This window comes from Podarcis erhardii (genome assembly GCF_964252035.2).
Source record: "Podarcis erhardii genome assembly, chromosome: Z".
In the NCBI taxonomy this organism is placed as follows: Eukaryota; Metazoa; Chordata; class Lepidosauria; order Squamata; family Lacertidae; genus Podarcis; species Podarcis erhardii.
Genome location: NC_138504.1, coordinates 35,468,864 through 35,491,636, shown reverse-complemented (window position 1 = coordinate 35,491,636; position 22,773 = coordinate 35,468,864). Strand labels below are relative to the sequence as shown.

The following is a 22,773-nucleotide window of genomic DNA, read 5'->3' as shown; positions in this document are numbered from 1 at the left end:
CATCTACAGTAAAGAGTCCTCCTCAAGCTTGAACTGTGACCCGGAGGAAGCAGACATGGAGCATAGGAAACTGCCTTATACTATTTGGTCATTCCAGCTCAGTATTGTCTACACTGACTGGCAGCAGCTCTCCAGTATCTTTGAGAGGGTTTCTTTCCCAGTCCTAACCTGGAGATGCCAGGCATTGAACCTCAGACCATTTGCATGCAAAGCAGATGCTCTGCCCCTGAGAAGGTGAAGGCAGCACTGTTGGAAACTGGTTTGGATTTTAGAGGCAGTGAATCACATTACTTACTCCAGAGAGCTTTCTGTTCTGGAGCTGCTGAATGACTTCCCTTCGTTCAAAGCCACTTCATAAAAGCTGTCCTCTGCGGGGTCTTGCTGAGCAAAATGAGATATCCTTTCACTGCTTGGGGCTGCTGATGTGTGGCACCAGGCAACACCACTACGTCAGTGGGAGATGCAGTTGCCTAGCAACCCCACGGATCCATCTCCTGCTACGATGTGAATCCTGAATGAAACAGCAAAGACGCACGCTCACCAGCCAACAGCATTGAAGCACCTTGTGGATGGATGGACAATCCATTCCTTGCACCTTACATTTGGCAAAGTGAAAGCCCAATTAATGTGTTACATGAAATAAACCAGAGGGGGGCGACGAGAACTTCCAAAGGATGTCAGGTCCTACCACTGGTAACTCATGGAGACCAAAACAGGGTCTTGTGATGCTGGTGCAAAGTGGTAGCTTTATGTACGGTACTGAAGGGTGTGTGTGTGGGGGGTCTCTCAAAACTAGGTCTTCTACAACCAGTCATCATCACTTCCTCCACCTATCAGAATTCTGGTCTCTCAGGAAACCAAGGGCATTAGATGTGCCCTATAGGACACCACAGTAGTCTAGTGGCAAATTCAAAAGTGCAGGGTCCCTTCATGATATCCACAGCAACACTTCTTCCTTGTCCACCGTTGCAGCCCTCAATGTTCTTCCCATGTACTTTCTCCAGAGGGACCGCAGGAGCCCATCCTCAGTGGCTGACTTTCATTGTGATTGGTACCCATCAGCAAAAAGGGTGAGAAGACATCTTCTCAGTGGCCAAAGAGCTGGCATCTTGAAGCCAATAGGGACACACCAGGCTTTATAAAAACCCTCACATCCATGTCAGTCCTCAGTCAGAGTAGCTACAGATGGGCATGCCTTGCCCTTCCAAAATATGATCCTGCCCCAACCTCCCAGCCTACCTTTGACCATATTTACTTCTGGCCCTGTGGGAACTCTGATGTTTGCAGGGTCTTGACAATGAAGCAGGAATAATCTGACCCACTGTTATGTAACCTGGCCATGTGTCCGCTTCAGGAATACCGTGTGCTGTTCTAAGCAGGCCTTCTCAAAATAGGATATTTAAGTGCTACTGGGGAGGGGGATCTCACTCCCCCCCTAAATAAAACTGCCAGAGGGCTGGAACATTTTTTTTCTGACTGAAAAAGGTTACATGAGCTCTAGCCTAGGGGTGGGGAACCGACTAACAGCACAAACCTATCCTTGTCCACTGGGTGGGAGTCAACGTGAGAAGATTGGTGCTCTCACAAAGGAAAGGCCTTTGTGTAATGAGGAACACAGTTGAGTGAATAAAGACTTTTTTGTCTCTCATGCACACACAGAAGACAGTTGTGCCCTGGTTCCTGGAAAAGCTTGGTGGTGTGGTGATGAAATAACGTTCTCATCCCCCAAAATGACTGAAATATATTCAGACGATACAGAAACCTGAAACTGATATAGACTTTGTTCAAAGTATCATAACATAAGAGTCTGTTGGATCAGGCCACTGTGGTTCATCTAGCCCAGCCTCTTGTTCTCATATAAACTACCCAGATGCCCCAGTGGGAAAACAGCAAGCAAGACTAGTCTGGGTAGCTCAGTTGGTGTGTGGTGCTGATAATGCCAAGGTTGCAGGTTCAATCCCCGTATGAGATAGCTGCATATTCCTGCATTGCAAGGAGTTGGACTAGATGATCCACGAGGTCCCTTCCAATTCTACAGTTCTATGATTCTAAGGCCTGAGCACAACAGCCTTCTCCCCTTCTGCTGTTTTCAGTAATTGGCTTTCAGAAGCACTGCTGTCTCCATCTGTGAAGGCAGAGCAGAGCCCCTGTCGCTAGTAGCCATTGATAGCCTTATTTTCCTCTTTCAAAGCCACCTGAGTCAGTGACTACGATTGCCTCTTGTGGGAGCAATTTCCATAGTTTAATTATGCATGATGCTCTTTAACACCTATATGAAGCCACTGGATGTGGTCATTAGGGGTTTTGGAGTGAGGTATCATCCAAATGCTGATGACATCCAGCACCATCTCCCTGTAACATCTGAATCAGGTAGGCCATTCAAGTCCTGACCTGGCGTCTGGACAAGGTGATGGGCTGGATGGCAGCCAACCATCTGAAGCTGAATGCTAGCAAGATGAACACCCTGTGGGTGCATGGGTCCAGATGACAGGTCCGTTGCCTGTTTTGGACAGGTTTGCAATCCCCACCCCACCTCCAGATCAGGGTGCCTTCTAATAGTTTTTGCTTATATGACAGCTACAACTGGGCAGGGCAGCAGCTGACCTCAGAGAACTATCACATCCCACCATTTTCCAGTCAGGATCAACCCAGAGCTTGATTAGCCCTCGTGGGAAAAAGAGGAGCCTGCCATCCTCCAGGATTACACACAGGAGCTGAGCAGGCAACATCTCCAAATAGAGGCCCAGACCTGAAAACGTCCCATTCCTGAGAAGTCAGACTCTTCATATCAGGTATATCCAACTAGGTGCCCTCCAATGTTGCTGGGCAACAACCTGCATTATCCCTGACCACCACTGGCTGTACTGGCTGAGACTGATGGGTTCTGTAATCCAGCAACAGGTTACCCGTCTCACATGACCAGCCAGCTATAAAATTGTTCTTTTTCATGTTAGCCGCTCCCTGGGCAGGTATGGAATTTGGAGCTCCACAGTAGCAATGTCAGGAACAGGACTAGGCCTGGAGTTGGGAATTTATCCTTGACAGAGATGTGAGCCTGTGGCCCTGCAGATAATATTGAACTACAAGTCCCAGCAACCCCTGCAAGCATGGCCAATCATCAAGGAAGATGGGAGTCGGACTCCAGCAACATTAAGAAGGGCACAGGTTCCCCTTCCCTGACCCAAGAAGGAACAATTATTAGAGGAATTGAAGTTGAGATCTATGTTTAGTGAAGCCAGCTTCACATGCGCAGGATTATGGCCTAACCACAAAATAATTAAGAACCAATTTTGGAGGGGCCTAGTTGAAAGTTAGAGCGAAAAAGAGCTCAAGATAAGATGCAAAGAGGCCTCTGCAAGTACAAATTGGGCTGGGCAACATTTTCCAATGACTATGATTGGCTGAGGTGCTGGGGTGAAAGAAGAGGGCAGAATAAAGTGTGTTTCATAATGGAAAGTTCTCACAGACTTTTTGGAATCTGACCTGTAATACATTACTAAGTAAAAGTCTAATTGAGAATCTGGTTTGAGCCTCTGTATTGAACCCCTTAAGTGAATTTTCTCCCAGGGGATCCATTTGCCACCGTGTCATTACAGGGTTCTGCCCAAAGTGAGGTTGCAGCTAATTTTTAGAGGTTTCCCCCCTTAGACGAAACTTCCAAAGAATTCTGAGGAACTAGCTAAAATTCCCCAGTGGTGATATTAGCCTTAAAACAGAAGAGAGTTAGAGAAAGATCGGATGCTCCCAACAACAAGTAAGAATCCAAAAGCCCACAAACAAACAAAAACAGAGGTACTATTATCACCATCGTCATTATTATTACTTCCTTTCAGAAAGAACTGTGTTTTTGTTGTCATTTTTTTTAAAGCTCCAACAAGATTGGCCACATTAACACTTCTTTAGTTTCATGCAGAGAGAGAGAAAAACTTGGGGTACTGGATTGTTTCATCATTCCTCTTTTACAATGTAGGCAAAATGGCAAAATGAATGCAGGGGGGGCAGAAAATAAAGAAATACAAAAGAGGTGGGGAGACAGCATTCAGAGGGGGTGCTGCAGACATCGCAAGTCCCAGATGCAAGGCCTGCCAAGAGCAAGAAGTTTGGGGCCTTTTGGGGTAGGGCGATGGATAGATGGACGAAAGACAACATAATCAGAGGGCACACTGACCCCCTTCTACCCCAGCCAGGCAGCACAGCAGACATATATAAGTTGTGGGGATCTTTTTTTCTTTCTTTCTTTCTTTCTTCTTTTTGGCTTAGATTTCTTCTGTGAGGGACAACACCCCTGCAGCATGAGTTTTTTGTTTGTTTGTTCTTTTTCTGAGACACGAGACAAAAAATTATACAGCAGCTTTGACACACAAAAAACGGCAAATAAATAGCTACCGCTTGTTCAGAGGTCATTCAAAAGAAGAAAAAGCGTCTCACTTTTCCGTCACGCACACACACACAAAATGAGAGCATACAATAACAATGTCACACCCCAAATAATCATCAAAATAATGTGTGTGTGTGTGTGTGTAGCATTGCAACTTGAACCACAAACCCAAATGAGGATGGACATCAATTTCAAATGGATTTTTAACCCCCCCCCCAACACACACACGTGCGACACCCCCAGGATTTTAAAAGCGAAAGCTTAGCTGCGATTAAGCCATCCACTCTGACAGTTCCGGTCCAGTCCAGTGGCGCCCTGACACAAGACGTCTTAATGGGACCCTACATCTCCAGTCTGCATGATTCTCCCCACCCCCATAAGAGATATTTAAAAATGGTGCTCGTTCTTAATCCATTCGAAACAAACAAAACAGAATATTAACATGTGAGAGTATTCTTCATGGCCCCAAGGAAATGGCGCTTATCTTTTCATCATCCTCTTCATCACTGCTTTCTCCTCCTCCGCCCCCACTTTTCTTTTTTCTTTTTTTTAAATCGTTGTTAAATGCAGACGCTGGCAAATGGAGATGACGAGCTGGTTTTTGAGCACAAAGTGGTTGGGTTGACGTCACGCTCCAAGCACACCCCTCTCCCACGTTTTTAGCGCGATGAGGGGTTGGCATAAGTCAGGCGAGAGAGTCTGGTCTGAGGTGGGTGTTTGATGGCACTGGAAGGGGGTTCCTTCAGGTGTGTCTGAAAAAAAGGGAGCAGAAAAGCAGTTAAAAGGGGGACAAAATTGTTACAAACATTTTGACTTGATGGACATTCCTATGCTTACAGACTAAGGCAACATTCACACCATACATTTAAAGCACAATATCACTTTAGGCAGCCATGGCTTCTCCCAAAGAATTCTGGGAACTGTAGTTCAGTAAGGGTGTTGAGAGTTCTTGTGAAAACTTACTATTCTCCTCACAGATCTACAATTTCCAGAGTTCCCTGCAAAGAGGGACTTATTCATTAAACTACAGTGGGAACCCCTCTATTATCACTCTAATGGCTGTCTGTTTTAGGTTTTATTAGTTCTAAATCAGATTTGGAAAGCAATAAGTTGGTCTCTCCAAATGGTCTGTTGATCCTTGGTGGTGTTTGCTGACTCTACTGACACAACAAACTTGCAATATGGACATCAAAAGCTTGCCAATTATTTGACCTCACAGGCAGAACCCACTCCTGTGGCAGATTTCCAAACTCCCAGCACTTGCATTCAGGTTGATAAATCTGTTCTCTCATTGCATATTCAACTCAAAGGAGACCTACTGATATTAATGAACATGACTTGCTTAGGTTTCTTAATTACAATGGGTCTCCTCATGAGCAGGCTAACTGGATAAAACCCAATGTATTTTGACAAGCCACTAATCAGTAAATTATTCACAGAATGGAAATCTTGAAAATTAGACAATGAGTTGAGCAATGCTATCCTCATATTCTACCTGTTCATCAATTAAAATGGAAATTTTATCAAATTCAAGAACCCTAAGAACAGCCTGCTGGATTAGGCCAATGGCTCATCTAGTCCAGCACCCTGTTCTCATAATGGCCAACAATATGCCTCTGGGAAACCCTCAGGAGGACCTGAGCACAACAGCACTCTCCCCTCCTGAAGTTTCCAGCAACTGGTAGTCAGAGGAAGCATTACTGCCTCCACCCATGGAGGCAGGGCATGGCCATTGTGGAATTAATTTGTCCCCTCCTCTTTTAAAGCACACAAGTTGATGGTCTTTACTGCCTCCTGTGTGAGGTCCAAAATTAAATTATGCACTGCATGAAGAAGGACTTTTTAAAATCTGTCCAGAATCTTCCAATGTTCAGCTTTTTGGGATGTCAACGATTTCTAGTGTTATGCAAGAGGGAGAAAAACTTTTCTGTAACCCCTTTCTCCATGCCATGCATAATTTTATAAACTTCTATTATGTCACCTCTTCCTCACCTTTTATCTAATCTAAAATGTCCCAAGTGCTGCAACCTTTCTTCACAATGGAGTTGCTTCATCCCCTTAATCATTTGGGCTGCCCTTTTCTGAACCCCCCTCTTAAAGAAAGCTGAGGATGTATTCCCCATAAATCGGGGAGGGGGCACAGCATTCAGATGTTCCCAAAGCAACCCCACAGCCCCCCCTCTATCTTTTTTAAAAAAACACACCCACTTACCAAAGCATAAGACTGCAAGCTATACGAGTCCGTCATAGAGGGAGAGCGCCTGAACAATGGAAGGGTCAGCCTTGGAGCCCTCCTGGAACTCCTGCAGGGTGAGTTTTCCATCTGAATTCTAGGACAACAGACAACAGTGAGGGATCAGAGAGGATAACCACAACAACTCTGTGAGGTAGGGGCGTGTGTGTGACTGGCCCATTATGGCTGAGGGAGGATTTGAGCTCAGGTCTCCCCAGCCTCACATTTTCTACCTAGAGATGCTAGAGACTGAACATAAGCTGTGGCTTTGCTTGCTCTCAGGTTCAATCCTCAACCCAAAATACTGTTTCTGTATGGAGTCAAGCCATTTGGGCCTACCTAGCCCACTACTGTTGATCCTGACTGGCAGCAGCTCTCCAGGACCATCAGGCACGGAGTCTTAACTGGAAATGATGGGGCCTTCTGCCTTTGAAACAGATGTTCTACATGTATAGAGCCAAAGGCCTCAATTCCTCATAGGAAATCTTCTGGGGACCAGATGATCATGATAGGTGGGACCATATGCAGAAGAGGGTGGAACAACAGGTGTTGTCTTGTATATTTGAATAACCAAAGTCAGAGGATTGCACCCACACACCTCTCTCTACCCAACATGTAGGAAAACAAGAGGCATGATCAGAGTTCAAGGCTACATTCCTGCCAAGCAAAAACACTTCAGGAAGTTCTGAAGTGAAGCAGATAAGGGCAGTGGTCTGAGGAGAGCCCCGAGGACCAGATAAAGAACTGGGCCTGAGTTTTGCCCCTGGGCCTGAGTTTTCTCTACGCCACTCAGCTACAATTCTTACTCCTCCTGCAGAGACTGCCCATGCAGATCTCCGGATCCATTTCTGCCCATTGGGGAGTTTGCTACATGTGGGAATAAGCCTGACAATAGGGTGGTGGAGACAGCCTGCCTTCTGGATCCTCAAAAGACACCCTCAAATTCATTGAAGCAGGACATGGGGGACATTGGTTGTGATCTCTGGTGTGGGAGGGTGGCAGGGTAAACGGGCCTGGCAATTTCTGGATGGTTGCCTCAAGGTGAGACAATGTCTGGAAGCATCTTACTTTATCCATCATGGCAAAAATCCGGTCCACCCGCTTCTCTGGGGTGTTTTCCTCTTCAGGGAGCTCCACAGTGTTCCCCTAAAGAGAAGAGAAGAGAAGAGAAGAGAAGAGAAGAGAAGAGAAGAGAAGAGAAAGAGAAGAGAAGGTGGGGGGTTCAGTCTCTGCCTCCTGGCCTGGAATGAAATAAATAAACAAGCTTCTCCCAAAGAATTCTGGGAACCTGTAGTTTGTTAAGGGTACTGGAAGTTCTATGGGGACCTGCTTATTCCTCTCATAGAGCTACAATTAATTCCCAGAGTTCCCTGTGAATATGGACTCCTTGCTAAACTACTCATAACAAACTCCCGTGCCCAGAATTTTAGGGGGGAACCTTTGACCGTTTAAGTTAGTATCATAGTGCTTTAAAGGTATGGTGTGAATTAGGCCTATGACTACAAAAGCCTTTAGAGGTTTTATTCACCCCAAGGAGTATAATTTGTAGCAGCCTGGGGGAAAAACCAACATAAACTTCCAACTTCCCCCATTTACAGAAGCATCCTTGACTGGTCGCCTGGAAATTGTTTGTGAATTACCCAGGTGACCAAATTTTGCTCCTCCAGGGTGGAGCCTAGCATTTGCCCTTCCCTCCACCTAGTTTCTCTTTCTATAAATAACAGCTGGAGTCTTACTCATATTGCATCCTGCTCTTTCAAACACTCACCACCATCTGGTAAATGGCATCAACGATGTCCAGCATCTCATTCCTAGTGATGTAGCCATCGTTGTCAAGATCATACAGCTTAAAGGCCCCTGAAACCACAAGTAGAAGGTTAGGGAGAGTTATGCTCACCTGAGGCTTAAAAGCCCTAATTAAATGTTAGCCCCGCCCTCATCTAGGCATCATCTGGATGCCTAGATGGTGTGTGTGTCTGCATGCGCATGTGCGTGCTATGTACAGTCCTAGCAGAAGACTTTCATAAGCTGCTATCTGAGAGCAAGAGGGAAAGGGGCAAGATCCTGAGGGTGCCACATGCCAAAAAGGAAGCCTTAGCTCACATTGCAAAGGTCAGTTTTGCTCGGGGATGGATTGTGGGAGCTGAGCCCTAATTTAGAGTGTTGAATGCTGATAGGACCAGTTTTAATTTTCAAATCCAGTTGACCACTTACACCGCAGTTTCTCATCCAACGTCCCCCGGGAAGTGACCGACAAGGCTTGGATAAACTCGGAAAACTCAATCCTTCCATCCTGAGAACAACAGAAAAGTGATTTGGTAAGGCTGGAGCCACCTAGGATGGCCCAGGGCAGCGGGGCATCTCCAGGTAGGGCGGAGAGAAGCTCCCTGTCTGAAACCCTGGAGAGCTGCTGCTAGTCAGTGCAGATGTTATTGAGCTTGATGGAACAATAGCCCTGACTCTTATAAGGCTGCTTCCCAAACAAGGTAGTTTGTGATGACTGGGGAAGAGGATGGGATCTCACAGTTGGAAAGGGAACCATGCACTCTCTTGCATTGCAGCACGGGATAGAAGCCTCAATCTATTTCTGCTCCACGTTAATTCCTCACACGCTCTATCAAAAATCTATCCTGTCCTGTGTCCAATCTATGCTAGTTTTGAAAAAATATGCAAGAAAATTCCTATTTAAATACATATTTCAGGATGCATTTTATCCCCAAACAAGATGTTCCTAAGTGGAGTTTAAATTCTACATACACATTTGTAAATGCATTTTATTTCAAACTGCACTCACAGAATTTTCACATGTTTAAATCTGTTGAGCCGAGAGCTCTGTGTTTAATATTCTGTAGGATATTTCAATCCACATATCTAAGTCCAGGAGCTGCAAAATCCATGCCGGTTCACTTTGGGAGACACAGAAATCAAAATTCCTCAAGCACCTGGAAATACAGCATAGCTGAGCATTGCTACAAACGAGATTCTGTTGGAACTATCAAGGGCAAGCTTTCCCACCTGCCTTGCCCCACTCCATGCCTAGTGGGGGGGTGTATTTTGTGGAAGTTTTATATTTTGTTGTCAGGCATCATTTCAGTTGTTCTTAGTGTGAAATGTTTGTTTGTCTTACAGACATTTTGTATAAATTGTGATCTGTTTTGTATGCTCCACACCACAGCTGGGGCACTAATGCTTCTGATTGCCATTTGCTGGAAACTGCAGGAGGGGAGAGTGCCCTTGTGCTTCCCACTGAGGCATCTGGCTGGCGACTGTGAGAACAAGATGGTGGACTAGATGGGCCACTGGAGGAGGAGGCTTTAGATGGCTACTAGCCACCATGGCTGTGCTCTGCCTCCCTGATCAGAGGCAGTAAACACTTCTTCGTCTTTTTAGATCATATATGGCCTTTAATGAGCATTCATTCCAATTTGTTTGCAAGGTTATACAACAGGGAGCATTCTTCCTGATTTGTTTGAAAGGTGTTGACACATCTTCCCATTAGTTAGTCATTCATTCATCCCACTCTTTTCTATGCATTTCTCCGTCATTCTCCAATACCAACAGTCACTGGGAGATCCAAAGGTACCTTTGCCATACTGGTTGCTTTTGATGTGTTGGGTGTTATTAACAGCTCAGTCTACCTTAATATTTCCTAAAGGTCACAGCTTCAATAGCTCTTATCTCAGAGGAATGCCGGAGTACTGGCAATTAACTTTCAGTTTCCTTAATGACAAAAAGCAGAAAAAGGTGGAAGACACTTCACACCAAGAATTCCCTTGTCCATTTAAGATTTATTTTCAACCATAAATCAGGCTTTTCACTCTGTTTTAGCCAGATGGGCAAGATATAAATAATAAAATTGTTGTTACTATTATTACTTTAACTACCAATTTTCCTTCTGTTCTTCTTAATGACAAAAATTTGTTATTCCAAGTTTCTGGACTGTAGATTTTCACCAGTGGACAGATTTGTCTCTCTGGTTTGTGGTTTCTCGTGTCCCAGAAACGTTTAAGAAAGAGAGGATGTGAATATTTCTACCCATGGAGGGTGTTTACATGGTGTTTCAGCAAAATGTCACTCCTTAGCTTGCCAGCTCTTTCTAGCTCCCGTCCAAGCCCACAGGTGCAGACAGCAGAAAGCAGCCTTGATCAAAGCATTCAAGGTACTCTTTGATCACCCTTATCACCAGAGTGATTTAATAGTCGGACTATCTATCTGACTATCATCAATCGCGAGCTAACAGAGAGACAGCCGAACCACCATTCATCTCCCTGGAAGCCCACAATTCTCAGCACTCCTAACAAACTACAGTTTGAAAGGTTCTTGGGGGTGGATGTTATAAATGTATAGTGTGGATGCAGCCTAACAGAGGAATACCTTTTCTAAGATGGGACCTTCATAGGTACTTTCCTTAAGTTAAATTATTCAATATATTTCTAGCCCATCCTTCATCAGATTACCCTCATCAAAACAATCCATTCAAACAGTAAACACTTGTAAATATCAGTTGCTGGAAACCGCAGTAGGGGAGAGTGCCCTTGTGCTCAGGTCCTGCATTTGGGTTTATCAATGGGGCATCTAGTTGGCTATTGTGAGAACAAGATGCTGGACTAGGTGGGCCATTGGCCTGATTGAGAAGGCTCTTCTTAGGTTCTTAGGCTCATTCTTAGGTTCTTATCTTGAAATGTTGTTGTATTTTATTCTGTATGTTGCTATAAGTCACTTTGAGCATGAAAAAATGGAAAAGTGGCATACATATAAACTGATTCACAGTGATGGTGGTGAGCATAGCCAGGTGCTGGGCTCCTCCAGTTCCCTTCCCACCTAAAAAGTAAAATAATCCACGGTTCTGCAAAGATGTTTACAAGTGTCACCTTTGCTCAAGGTGGGAGGGATGTTCCTCAGTGGGATAAACCTAATTCTCTCAGATCCCTTTCGGAAAGGAAAAGGGGAGCATTAAAATGCCAGAGGAGGAAAGTGGTTGTGGGGAACAACTTAGAAAAGAGCAGGTGTCTGATTAGCATTTTGCTTTACTGCAGCTCTGCTGATTTTGAGATGGTGGAGGTGAGTTTACCAGTTGGCAATGTTTAACCGGATGGATTGTGTAATTCCTGCTACTTTTACTGGATGGGGCAGTTGTCCCAGCAGAGGCTTTCCACAGTTGCATGACATGTCTTGCTTCCATCCCTCCTACTTTGAGTGTTGTAATTATTATTATTATTATTATTATTATTATTATTATTATTATTATTCTGCCTTTTTTGCAGACTGCTAGTCAAGTTGGGTTACACAAATTAAAACAAGCTCAGATAATTATGATTTGTGGCGGTGGGGGAATGAGACACAGAGGAAAATCAAAACTGACAGATCTACCAGTCCCTAGTCAGGGTTCAAACTAGGAATAAAACTATTTATCCTGCCTAAATAAGGCTACTGAAATGAAAGAAAGCTGATCACACATGGTTTTCTGCTTATGACAGGACTGTGAGCTTAGCTCAGTTGTGTAACTGCAAACAAATCTCTAGACTCAGAATATGCTCAGAGGCACCCTTGTTCTTTCATTTTAATGGCATGTCTTTTGCACCTTGGAGCTGGTATTGGTAGATGATATTATTATTAACTATTAATATTATTTATATTCTGCCTTTTTCCCAGACCAGGACTCAAGGCAGCTTACAGAAATTAAGACAAACTAAGATAAAATACACAAGGCTAAAAACATTAAAAAGATAATCATGAAAAAGTAATTAATAGAATTAAATTAATAGAATTAAAAACATATAAAAACAATTCTAGTAAAATACAGATAATAAAAAAGCACAGCACTTTCTGAAAGCCCTTTCCTTAAACAGTCAGTTCCCAGAGGTCTGTTGGAAGAAAATAGACTTTACCTGCGGGTGGAAGTTCAACAAGGGGAGATCCAGTTTTGCTTTAAAGAGGGAGTTTTACTTAATCTCATTTCCTCCCTAATAACAACAGACCAATAAATGGGTAAATAAATAAATTCACCCCTAGGGACTTGAGCAGGCAACAATTTTCAGCCACTATGGAGCAAAGGGATGGATTTTCCTCCCTTTTTAGACCAGCTGAGCTGGAAATTGTTATGGTTTGGAGGTGGGACATTGGCCCAGGGTTTGTCAGGTCAGGAACATCCCAGACCCTGAGATTTCAGGGCCAAAATCTGAAACCAAGGTGTTGTCACAGGGGGCAGTGATGTCATGAGGGTGGGCCCTAGACACGGAGGTTACTTGGGACAGGGAAGCAGAGGAGGACAGACCCTACACTGTAATTTGCAGCCAGCTCCTGCCAGGCTGTAGCTTGCAAGCTCCTGCCAGGCTGTAGCTTGCAAGCCCTCTTAATAATTTTGTTTATTATAATTAAAGGTCCTCTCACCCACCTGGAGATTCAAGCCCTCTGCCTGCCACCTGGAGGCAGCCAGGCCAGTCTGGAGACTTCAGGTGATACCTGGCAACTGTGTGTGTGTGGGTGTACATGCCTTCTAACTGGCAAGCTCCATTAATGCTTCAGAGGGGAGGAGAAGGAAGAATAAGGAAGTGAGGGGGGAGCGAATCACAGAGGAACGCAGTGGACTTACTTTGTTCTCGTCGAAGACGTTGAAGACGAATGTGGCAAACTTGGTTGGGTCCCCAAAGGGGAAGAACTGCTTGTAGATCTTTTGGAACCCAGCAGCGTCCAGCTGCCCACTGGGGCAGTCCTTGATGAAGCCTTTGTACCTGCGCAAGGAAGAAAGGGGAGGGGGAAACAGCTTGAGGCATATCACCAAGGTGCCTCACAGTATTGACAAGGCGCTACAGATTCTGTTCAAGGTGGCTCTGATGATACAGCCTTGAGCAAGGCAGAAAGCAAGGGACACGGGGTTATATCCAACTTGTTCTTCTCAAGAGTATACCCACTGAAATTAATGAGCTAATACCTTTGGCTGGTCTGCTCTGAGTAAGACTGGCACTGAGTGCTGCTACCCATGGGATCCAGCTCCCAGGAAATCTCAGGTTATACCTTTCCAGAGTTTATTTTGCCAGCAGCACTTGGTGGCCATTTTCCTTTCCCAGAATGCCCTTGGCTAATGTGTGGCTTGAGGGCATTCCTGGGGGGCGGGGAATGGCAGCCAGCAGAAGGGGCACTTTTCTCCTCCCCCACACTCCATGGCATGGAATAACACAACGTTCAGGAAATACTGGGGAATGAAAATGTCTCCCTTGCCTAACATAAATGCATTAGAAGAGAAGAGCCTGCTGGCTCAGTTAAGAAACCCTGAGAGTGAAGGCAGCATAACAGCTCAAAAGATTGAGCTAAAATCAGCCATGAGTTCATTTCTTGCCTCTGCCATGAGTTGACTAGCTTGGTCTTAATCAAGTCCCTCCCTTAGTCTTACCCCCAATGTAGAGGAGAAGAAGATAAGAAGACCCCTGAAGCAGGATCATGACAATGGGCCTGCACCTACTTGATGTTAGTATTTGTAATGTAATTTCATTGGGAATGTATTTCACAAAGAACAGATGATATTGGGGAAAGGATGTGGCAGTAGGCAATTGGCAGCTGAGAATTAGTAGTTGGCAATTGGCAGTTGAGAATTGGCAGTTGAGAATAGGCAGTTGGCAGTTGGTTGGTTATTTCTGTTAGTTCTATATTGACTGTGAAAGTGAGAGGTGTGGGGACTTCATGCAGACGCTGTCTGGAGGAGTTTGGAAATAATACTTGTTGTTCAAATGTTACCAACCTGACAAGTAAAAAGATTTATACTCAACTATTTGTGTAAAAGTGGGTGGGTGGGTGTATCACACCGGCATCCTGTTCTCACAGTAGCCAACAAGATGCCCCGGTGAAGAAGAAGAGTTTGGATTTGATATCCCGCTTTATCACTGCCCTAAGGAGTCTCAAAGTGCCTAACATTCTCCTTTCCCTTCCTCCCCCACAACAAACACTCTGTGAGGTGAGTGGGGCTGAGAGACTTCAGAGAAGTGTGACTGGCCCAAGGTCACCCAGCAGCTGCATGTGGAGGAGCGGAGACGCGAACCCGGTTCACCAGATTACAAGTCCACCACTCTTGTAAACAGGACCTAAGCACAGGAGCCCTCTCCCCTCCTGTGGCTTCCAGCAAGTGGTGCAGAAACATTGCTGCCTCCAACCATGGAGGAAGAGTTCAGCCATTGTGGCTAATAGCCATGGATATCCCTCTCTTCCATAAATTTGTCTGATCTTTTAAAGCCATCTAGCTAGGTTGGTGGCCATCACTGCTTCCCATGTTCCAGCTGGCCAAGCTGGCCTGATCCAGCAGTGTGGTCTCATTTTGCACCCCCTTCATTCCACTGTGCTGCAGACAATGGCCCATCTAGTCCAGCATCCAGATCTCACAGGGGCTAACCAGATAGCCCAACGGGAAACTCATAAGCAGGATCAGAGCACAGTTCCCTCCTGTGGTTTCCCACATCCAAAGGGAGGCAAAACACAGTGGAAATCCATCTTACTCCCTTGAGTCTGTGGTGGGAGCAACAGGAACAAATGGCCAAAATATTTACTAACCAGCACCCTGTTCCCCCAGCTGTTATTTCTGACTTCGGTAACACAGCAGCAGGAGTTATAATAATATTTACAGGAAAAGGGACCTTGATGGATGCGGCAGCTGTCACTGTGGGATTCTGGATTACCTTTCCTATGCACGCATGAGGCTTATGGGTAGGCTGGCTTGATCAAAGCATGCCATTAGAAGGTTGAGGGTTTGTTTGTTTTTTAAATAGGTAGCTCTTCTCCATATAAGCCCACTTGCAGGGGGGGAAAGACTGGCTGGCACACCTCTCCTCTGACTGGCACAAGAAGGCGCCTGATCCTCCCTACATGATTACAGGAGGTTTGGAATCCCAGGGATGATTTCACTATTCCCCTATACAGTCATACCTCATATTACGTTTGCTTCAGGTTGAGTGTTTACAGGTTGTGTCCCACAGCGACCCGGAAGTACCGGAAAGGGTTACTTCCGGGTTTCGCCGCTTGCGCATGTGCAAAATGACGTCACGTGCATGCGCAAAGTGGCGAATCGTGACCCGCAGATGCGGGTTGCGTTCTGCTCATGTTATGAACCAGCCTCCGGAATGGATCCCATTCGCATTCATATCATGATTCGGTGACATGACAGAAGTTTATAAAGTTATGCCTGGTGTGAAGAAAGTGGGTAGCGAAAAGTTTTTTCTCTCTCTCATAATACAAGAACTCACGGGCATTCAATGAAGCTGAATGTTGGAGGCTTCAGAGTGGATGAAAGAAAGGACATATTCATGCAGTGCAAATGTACACTATGGAACTTGCTGCCACTTGAGGCAGTGATGGCCACTACCTTGGATGACTTTAAAGAGGACTGGACAAATTCACGGAGGAGAGGGCTATCAGTGGCTTCAAGCCATGATGGCTGTGCTCTGCCTCCACGGTTGGAGGGAGCAACGCTTCTGAATATCAGTTGCTGGGAATTACAAGTGGGGAGCGTTCCTATTGCACTCAAGTCCAGCCTTCAGGCTTTGCACAGGCATCTGGTTTAATCACTTTGAGAACAGAATGCTAGACCAGATGGGCCAATGGGAGCAGCCTTCCAAGGTTTCAGGCAGGGGACATTCCCAGCCTTAGGTGGAGATGCTGGGAATTGAATCCTCTTTTAAGACCATTCAAGCTGGTGTCAATCGCTGCCTACTACACATCAAAAGGCAAAAGAAAAGAAAAGGTCTCTGACCCAAGGAACAAGCTATCTAGATTTCATCAGTGGGAAGACCGGGGAGACAATGCAGGGTGCTCTGCCCACCTGCCAAGATGGCCCATGGGGAAGGTCCCCCCCCCCGTGTGTGGGAGGTCTCTTTCTCAAAAGACACCTTAAGATACGACAAAGGGCTAAAGCAAAGAGTGAATCCATATCCCTTTTCTCATACACACTGTAAGATGAGGAGAGAGAGACCATTCAACCTCGGCCCCCAAAACTCTGCTCTAAAAGAGCAATCCAAGATAAGCCACAGGAAGCCCTTGCGTTTGGGGCACCCAGGGGAATCTGGGCTGATCAGGTCAGAGATCAGGTGTTTTCCGTGAAACCAATCCCTCTGACACACCTCAGGCACACAAAAGGAACAGCTGATGATACATTTGCAAGGGCTGCCTTCTGCTGGTGAAGGCGAAGTGAGGGTGACCTGGTTTCAGACCCTGCTCTCCACTTTAATCTATTCCCTGAAATTATCTCAACAGCAAGACCTCATCATCTTCCACCTCCAAGAGCATTTAGCCAGATTTTCAGCAAACAGAGGCCAGCACCACCTACATCCCCCTTTTTTGGATACACATATTTTTATTGAATTTGAATATTACATCACAAATTAAAAAGGAATTTTTTTTATCGTTTTCAGCACAGCTGATCCAGGAGGTGGTACAGTCCTAATATTGACAGAATGGACTGCACCACCACAGATGGTAGGTGGGGAGAAATATCATTTTCAAATATTTATCCATGCTGATTAACATTTAGAAAAGGCATCGCCCCACAAATAGAAAAAGCGTTAGCTAGAATCCTTCTATCTTGCTCTGCTACTTTTCTTCTGGCAGGGAGCTTGCTTACTTATTCGTTTATTTCTTTCTTGCATGTATTTCCCTTCTTTTTCTCCATGGATGTTAAGGTGGCTTACATGGTTCTGCCCAGTGTTTATCATTCTAAGAAAAGGTATTCCCCTCTCAAAGGACGGATGAATACAAGAAACGGGGGGGGGGGGGGTGATTCTATTTGGAAAAGGCATTACTCCATGAGAGAGAAATGCCCCTTCTGAGATCAAGGCTAAGGAACCACATTCAAATATGGTTGGACTCCAACTCTCATCCAGCACCAGCCAACATGTCCAAAAGACAAGGATGTGAGTAGTCCAGCAACATCTAGATGGCCACAGCTCTCCCAAGTCTGCCTGAGGTACCAGCATAAAGTTAGCATGGTTGTGCTACTCAGTGTGGTTAACAAACCCACTTCAAACAATGGTTTCCCATTTCGGTTCAACCATTCAGATGCACCACTGTCACTGCAGCTATGCTCTACATTGCATCTACAGAGCACTGCACCATCGGAGTCCTCTTTCAGTTCACAATCTCCTAAAACAGGTCACACTATCAGACTATCTCACAAGGTGAGAGATGGCCCAAGAGAAAGCTCTTTTCTACTTGATTTAATTTAACACATTACCTATAAGAGAATGTCAGATTCTTTCCCACACACTCCCTTTTTCAGTTGCATGAAACAAAATTGAGGTGGGGATTACTCCCTCTCTGGATACCATGGGCATAGCCAAGGGGGGGCCATAGCAAACTGAGGTTCTGCTCCCTCAACAAAAGACCTGCCCCCTCAACAAAAGGCCTCCCCCTCTAACAAAAATCTTGGCTACTCCCATGCTGGATGCTGTTTAGTTTAACACTAGTTGAATTCCCCACCTTTACAGCCTGTTCTGATGGGGAATTAATCCTCCCTTCCCCAAACCAAGCTGTGCGGGAACCATCTCCTTCCCACGTGCCAAGATAAAATGGGAATAAACAAGGAACAGGAAGGGGGGGGAACACAGAGAGAAATAGCAGATGGGGGCGGAGAAGTGGGGAGGGGGAGAGATTAGGGGAGCATTATGCAACAGGGCCACCCGAATCTGTCAAGTATCAAACTGAGCAGCAAGGGAAGGGGGGGCTGTGTGTGCTAAGATGAAACTGATCAGGAAATATGACAGGCAAAAGAGGCAGCATCTTCTTTCCCTCATTGCTGTCCATGACACAGCAGGAATCAGAAATGGGGCGGTGATGCATTTGAGGGCTGTTGGAACAAAAGAGAAATGGGGAGGGTGGCCACCTTTGTGGGAGTTTGCAGAGGGGGTAGCACTAAATCAGGAACACAGGAAGATGCCTTAGAAGCACAGAACTGTAGAGTTGGAAGAGACCCCAAGGGCCAACCCACTGCAGTGCAGGAATATGCTGCTGTCCTATATGGTGATCGAACCTGAAACCTTGGCATTATCAGCACCACGCTCTAACCAACTGACCAAAGAACATTAAGATGATTCCACCTAGTCCAGCATCCTGTTCTCACAGTGGCCACCCACATGCCTGCTGGAAACCCACAAATAGGACCCGAGCACAAGTGCACCATCCCCTCTTGCCATTTTCAGGAACTGGAGGAGGAGATGGTTACTGATAGCTACTAGCCACAATGGCTATGCTCTGCCTCCATGGTCAGAGCCAGAGCATAGCCATCGTGGCTAGCAGCCATCAATAGTCCTCTCCTCCTGCATGAATTTGTCAAATCATCTGTTAAAGCCATTGAAGTTGGTGGCCATCACTGCCTTCTGTGGGAGGGAGTTCCACAGTGTAACAATGAAGTTAATCATTATTGTTCATTTATTATTATTATTATTATCAGCAGCAGCAGCAGCAGCAGCAGTAGTAGTAGTAGTAGTAGTAACATCCTGCCTTTCTCTTGAGACGGGATTCAAGGCAGCATCCAATATTTAAAAAACAACCTTATATAATGCAAAGTAATAAAAAGAAACTAGTTAATAACAATAGTTAAAATACATGCAAACACATTTAGAGCCAGCCTTTCAAATCCAGTGATCAGCATCACCTGCACCTTAGTTGGTCTCAACAGGAAGGTCTTAGCCTGCAGGCAGAAGGAAAGCAAAGAGGGAGCCAGTCCAACATCTCTTGGGAGAAAATCCCACAATATGGGAGCCACCACAGAAAAGTCTCTCTCTTTCTCTTGTGTCACCATAAACCATGCTTCTGATGGGACCAAGAGAAGGTGCTCACCCAAGGATCTGAGTACATTGGGTGGGTTTGTAGAAGGAGGTACAATCTTTCAGTTAAGCCTGGGCCCAAGCCATATCAATCATGTGCTGAGCATGAGTGAAGCACAAAAGCTCCAAATCGAAGAGCTCTTCTGCCCCCATACAAGTTCACCTCCCATCCGCCAAACCATTCCCTGGAAGGAAACTGAGAAAGGAATAGAATGGAACATCCATGCCCAGCCATTTAATGCTTAGCCAGCTGATTAACTATAGGGAGCGGGAGAGTTGTGGGCGGAATTTTTCATTTCATTTCAGACGGATGCTGTTCTCCTTCCCAGGAAGAACGAACTAAGTGTTTATTCTTCTGTGACTAACAGTGCAATTTGTTGTTCAATCTGGAACAAGCCAGGCCTGCTAACTGGCCACACTCAACTGCAAATAAGTGAGCATGTTTGCATCAGCAGAGGGAATGCGCAGAAATGTTCCTGCGATGTGCTATGTGCTAAGAAAGGAATCTCTGTATAGACTAAGGGTGCCTCTTCTCTCAATTTCCTGGAGCAGTTATTGGTAAGAGTGTGCAGTGATGGCCATCCATGTGAATGGCTTTAAAAGAGGATTAGGTCAATTCATGGAAGAGAATATCAATCGCTACTAGCCACAATAGTGATGTTCTTTCTCCCACCATTGGAAGCAGCATGTCTCTGAATACCCGTTTCTGGGAATCTGTGCACCCAGGTCCTACAAGTGGGGCATCTGATTGGCCACTGTGAGCTGAGTGGACCCCAATGGACTGATTTAGTAGAAGGAAGGATAGAAGGAAGGGTCTTTGCACCTTTTGATCATGCCTAGTAGTTATTGATAGCCTCATCCTCCATTTTTTGCCTAAATGCTTTTCAAAGCTGCCCAAGTTAGTGGCCATTCCCAGTCCAGTAGGAACAAATGTCCATCATTTTAATTATGCCCTATGAGTGAATGTGCTATTAGGTTTGTCCTGGATCATTGACCATGTTCTCCCTCCACAGCCTAATGCAGTAATGCTTTTGAATACCATTACTGGAAACTGCTGGAGAGGAGAATGCTCTTGTGCTCAGGCTCTGCTTAAAGGTCTCCCATTGAGGCATCTGGTTGACCACTGTGAAAACAGGATTCTGAACTAGATGGGCCTTTGCTCTGATCCCGCAGGGATCTTCTTAGCCATGGTAGCTAAGTTTCTCTGTTCAAATGCAATCTATCTCTGCATACCAGTTGTTGGGGAGCAACAACTATTGTGCTTGGGTCCTGCTTGTGGACTTCCTATTGCAGCATCTCGCTGGCCAATGTGAGAACAGGAGGCTGGACTAGATTGCCATTGGCCTGATCCAGCAGGCTCTTCTTTTGTCCTACCTCCACTGTTGGAGACAGTATACCCCTGAAAACCAGTTAACATACATCACAAGGTACTGTTTGTGGGCTTCCCACCAGGGCATCTGGTTGGCCACTGTGGGAACAGGAAGTGCCACTGGTTTGATCCAGTAGGGCTCTTCTTAGTTGCAGTTGCCATTTTTATGCATGTTCACCCAGTTTGGAGAGGTTCCTTTGGAGCTCTCTGCAATCATCTCCTCCTATCCTTATGGTGCTGAATAATTTGATGTCTTCTGTAAACTTGGTAAAGCTATAGCTCTGTCAGTGTTTTCAAATTCTGATATTTTGGTGTGGGTGGTAATTTATAGAATTGTTGCTGTTTTATTAATTTAAAACATGTTTTACCCTGCTATTCAGCAGGAAAGTTCTCTCCAGGCAGCTTAGAAGTAAAAAGATGATAGATAGATAGATAGATAGATAGATAGATATGATAGAATATAAAGATAGAGAAAGAGATAGGGGTGTGGGTGTGGGTGGGTGTGTGCTTACCCTGTTAGCTATCTAAAAGACATCACAGAAAAGAAAAAAGGAGGGGGAGAAGCAAACTCAGGCAGCAGCTCTTAAGTTAATGAAAATTCCTATAGAGAACTGGCTATGATGGAAACAGATTGAGGGTTTCCAGGGTTTCAGGCAAGGGATGTTCCCAGCCCTACCTGGAAATGCCTGGAATTGAATATTCTGCTCTGAAGCTGCATTTGCGTTCCAGGCTGTAAACAGTGGTGCCTGTCTTGCCCTGATAACAGCTGGACGCCTTCCAAAAAAAAAAAAAACACTAGAGAGGTTTGGGGAAGGAGCCAGCCTTTCTAGACTGTATGTATGCCCTGGAGGAAAGGCACCATTGATTGCACAGCACAGCCATTTTTATTATTTTTTTAAGCGTTATCTACAAGATGAAAATATAATGAGAAGGTTTTGCAAATCAGATACATGCAGGGTTTAATTCAAGCAGGGTGGTGGGGAATGGGAGCTTGTGCAATCCTAGCAAAGAAAAGAGAGCCTCTGAGGGAGTGCAGAGCATTTTTCCACCATAAATGTAGCACATAGCAGCCCTTGTTTCTTGAGCTACATCAAGTTTCTCACTGTAAATGGAATTTCTGCACCCTAACTTCTGCCAAAAGACTGATATTGATTTATTGGAAAGATAAAACCATGGCCCGCTTTAAACTGATAGAAGATATGACAACACTCGCAATATACGAACAGATTGCATTTAGATGTAGACTGTGCATGAATAAATAAAATGATATTTGTAATGCAGTTATAAAAATGCACATGTAAAAACTGTAATATATTGTTAGTAATTTTTCATTAGTTGGAATAACTATGTTGCTTACATAATTATATATATCACAATTTCATTTTTTTTGCTTTTTCTTTAATTTTTGTTTTTGTTTTCTTCTTTTCCTTTTATTCTATTCTATTCTATTCTATTCTCTAACTGAAAGTTTTCAATAAATAATAATAATAGTCTCTCAGTGCATTTGGTTTCTGACTATACATTAGGCAGAACTGTCAGATAGTGAGAGCTGTTTGACAGAAGGTAATGGAATCTCCTTTATTGGAAGTTTTTAAACAAATGTTGGAAGGCCATTGGTCAGGAAATCTTTAGGTGAAATTTCTGCATTGTAGGGGGGTGGACTTGATGACCTTTGGGAACGTTTCCAGCTCTCCAGTTCTATGGTTCTATGTTTCTTTACAACTAACACAGCGGGAGTCAGAGGCAAAATAACTGGAGCAATGAATGTAAAATAATTACCTTTGTATAGTTGGCTAATTGTTGTTGTTGTTTTCTCTCTCTCTCTCTCTCTCTCTCTCTCTCTCTCTCTCTCACACACACACACACACACACACAGTGTCTATAATATTCCCCCAGGCAAGCAAGAAGCACTATCAGAGTTCAATGACACATTCCAGCCAGGCAAAAGCACTCAGGATGCAAAGCTGAGTCAATGAGGGGTGTGGCTGGAAAG

At 44.9% G+C, this 22,773-nt stretch overlaps 1 protein-coding gene and 1 long non-coding RNA gene across 3 annotated transcripts in view; one reads left to right on the top strand and one right to left on the bottom strand.

Moving 5' to 3' along the window:
- Window positions 1-3,793: 3,793 nt before the first annotated feature.
- The window catches only part of NCS1 (neuronal calcium sensor 1), a 60,790-nt gene continuing 41,810 nt past the window's right edge, over window positions 3,794-22,773 (bottom strand). Inside the window, exons 1-7 of one of the 2 annotated variants that reach the window (XM_081847300.1) lie at window positions 13,543-13,995; window positions 13,204-13,342; window positions 8,826-8,904; window positions 8,380-8,468; window positions 7,680-7,757; window positions 6,591-6,708; window positions 3,794-5,130 (exon numbers count right to left, since the gene is read on the bottom strand). In XM_081847300.1, the coding sequence (XP_081703426.1) occupies window positions 6,610-6,708; window positions 7,680-7,757; window positions 8,380-8,468; window positions 8,826-8,904; window positions 13,204-13,342; window positions 13,543-13,592 (534 nt within the window). In that variant the 5' untranslated portion in view covers window positions 13,593-13,995 and the 3' untranslated portion in view covers window positions 3,794-5,130; window positions 6,591-6,609. Of the gene's footprint in view, window positions 5,131-6,590; window positions 6,709-7,679; window positions 7,758-8,379; window positions 8,469-8,825; window positions 8,905-13,203; window positions 13,343-13,542; window positions 13,996-22,773 lie in introns of those variants that run through there. The other variant, XM_081847299.1, reaches the window with a different exon arrangement.
- On the top strand, window positions 14,071-17,351 carry LOC309333680. The gene is made up of 2 exons (XR_014152670.1): window positions 14,071-14,353; window positions 17,270-17,351. It is a non-coding gene; the product is annotated as an uncharacterized lncRNA (long non-coding RNA).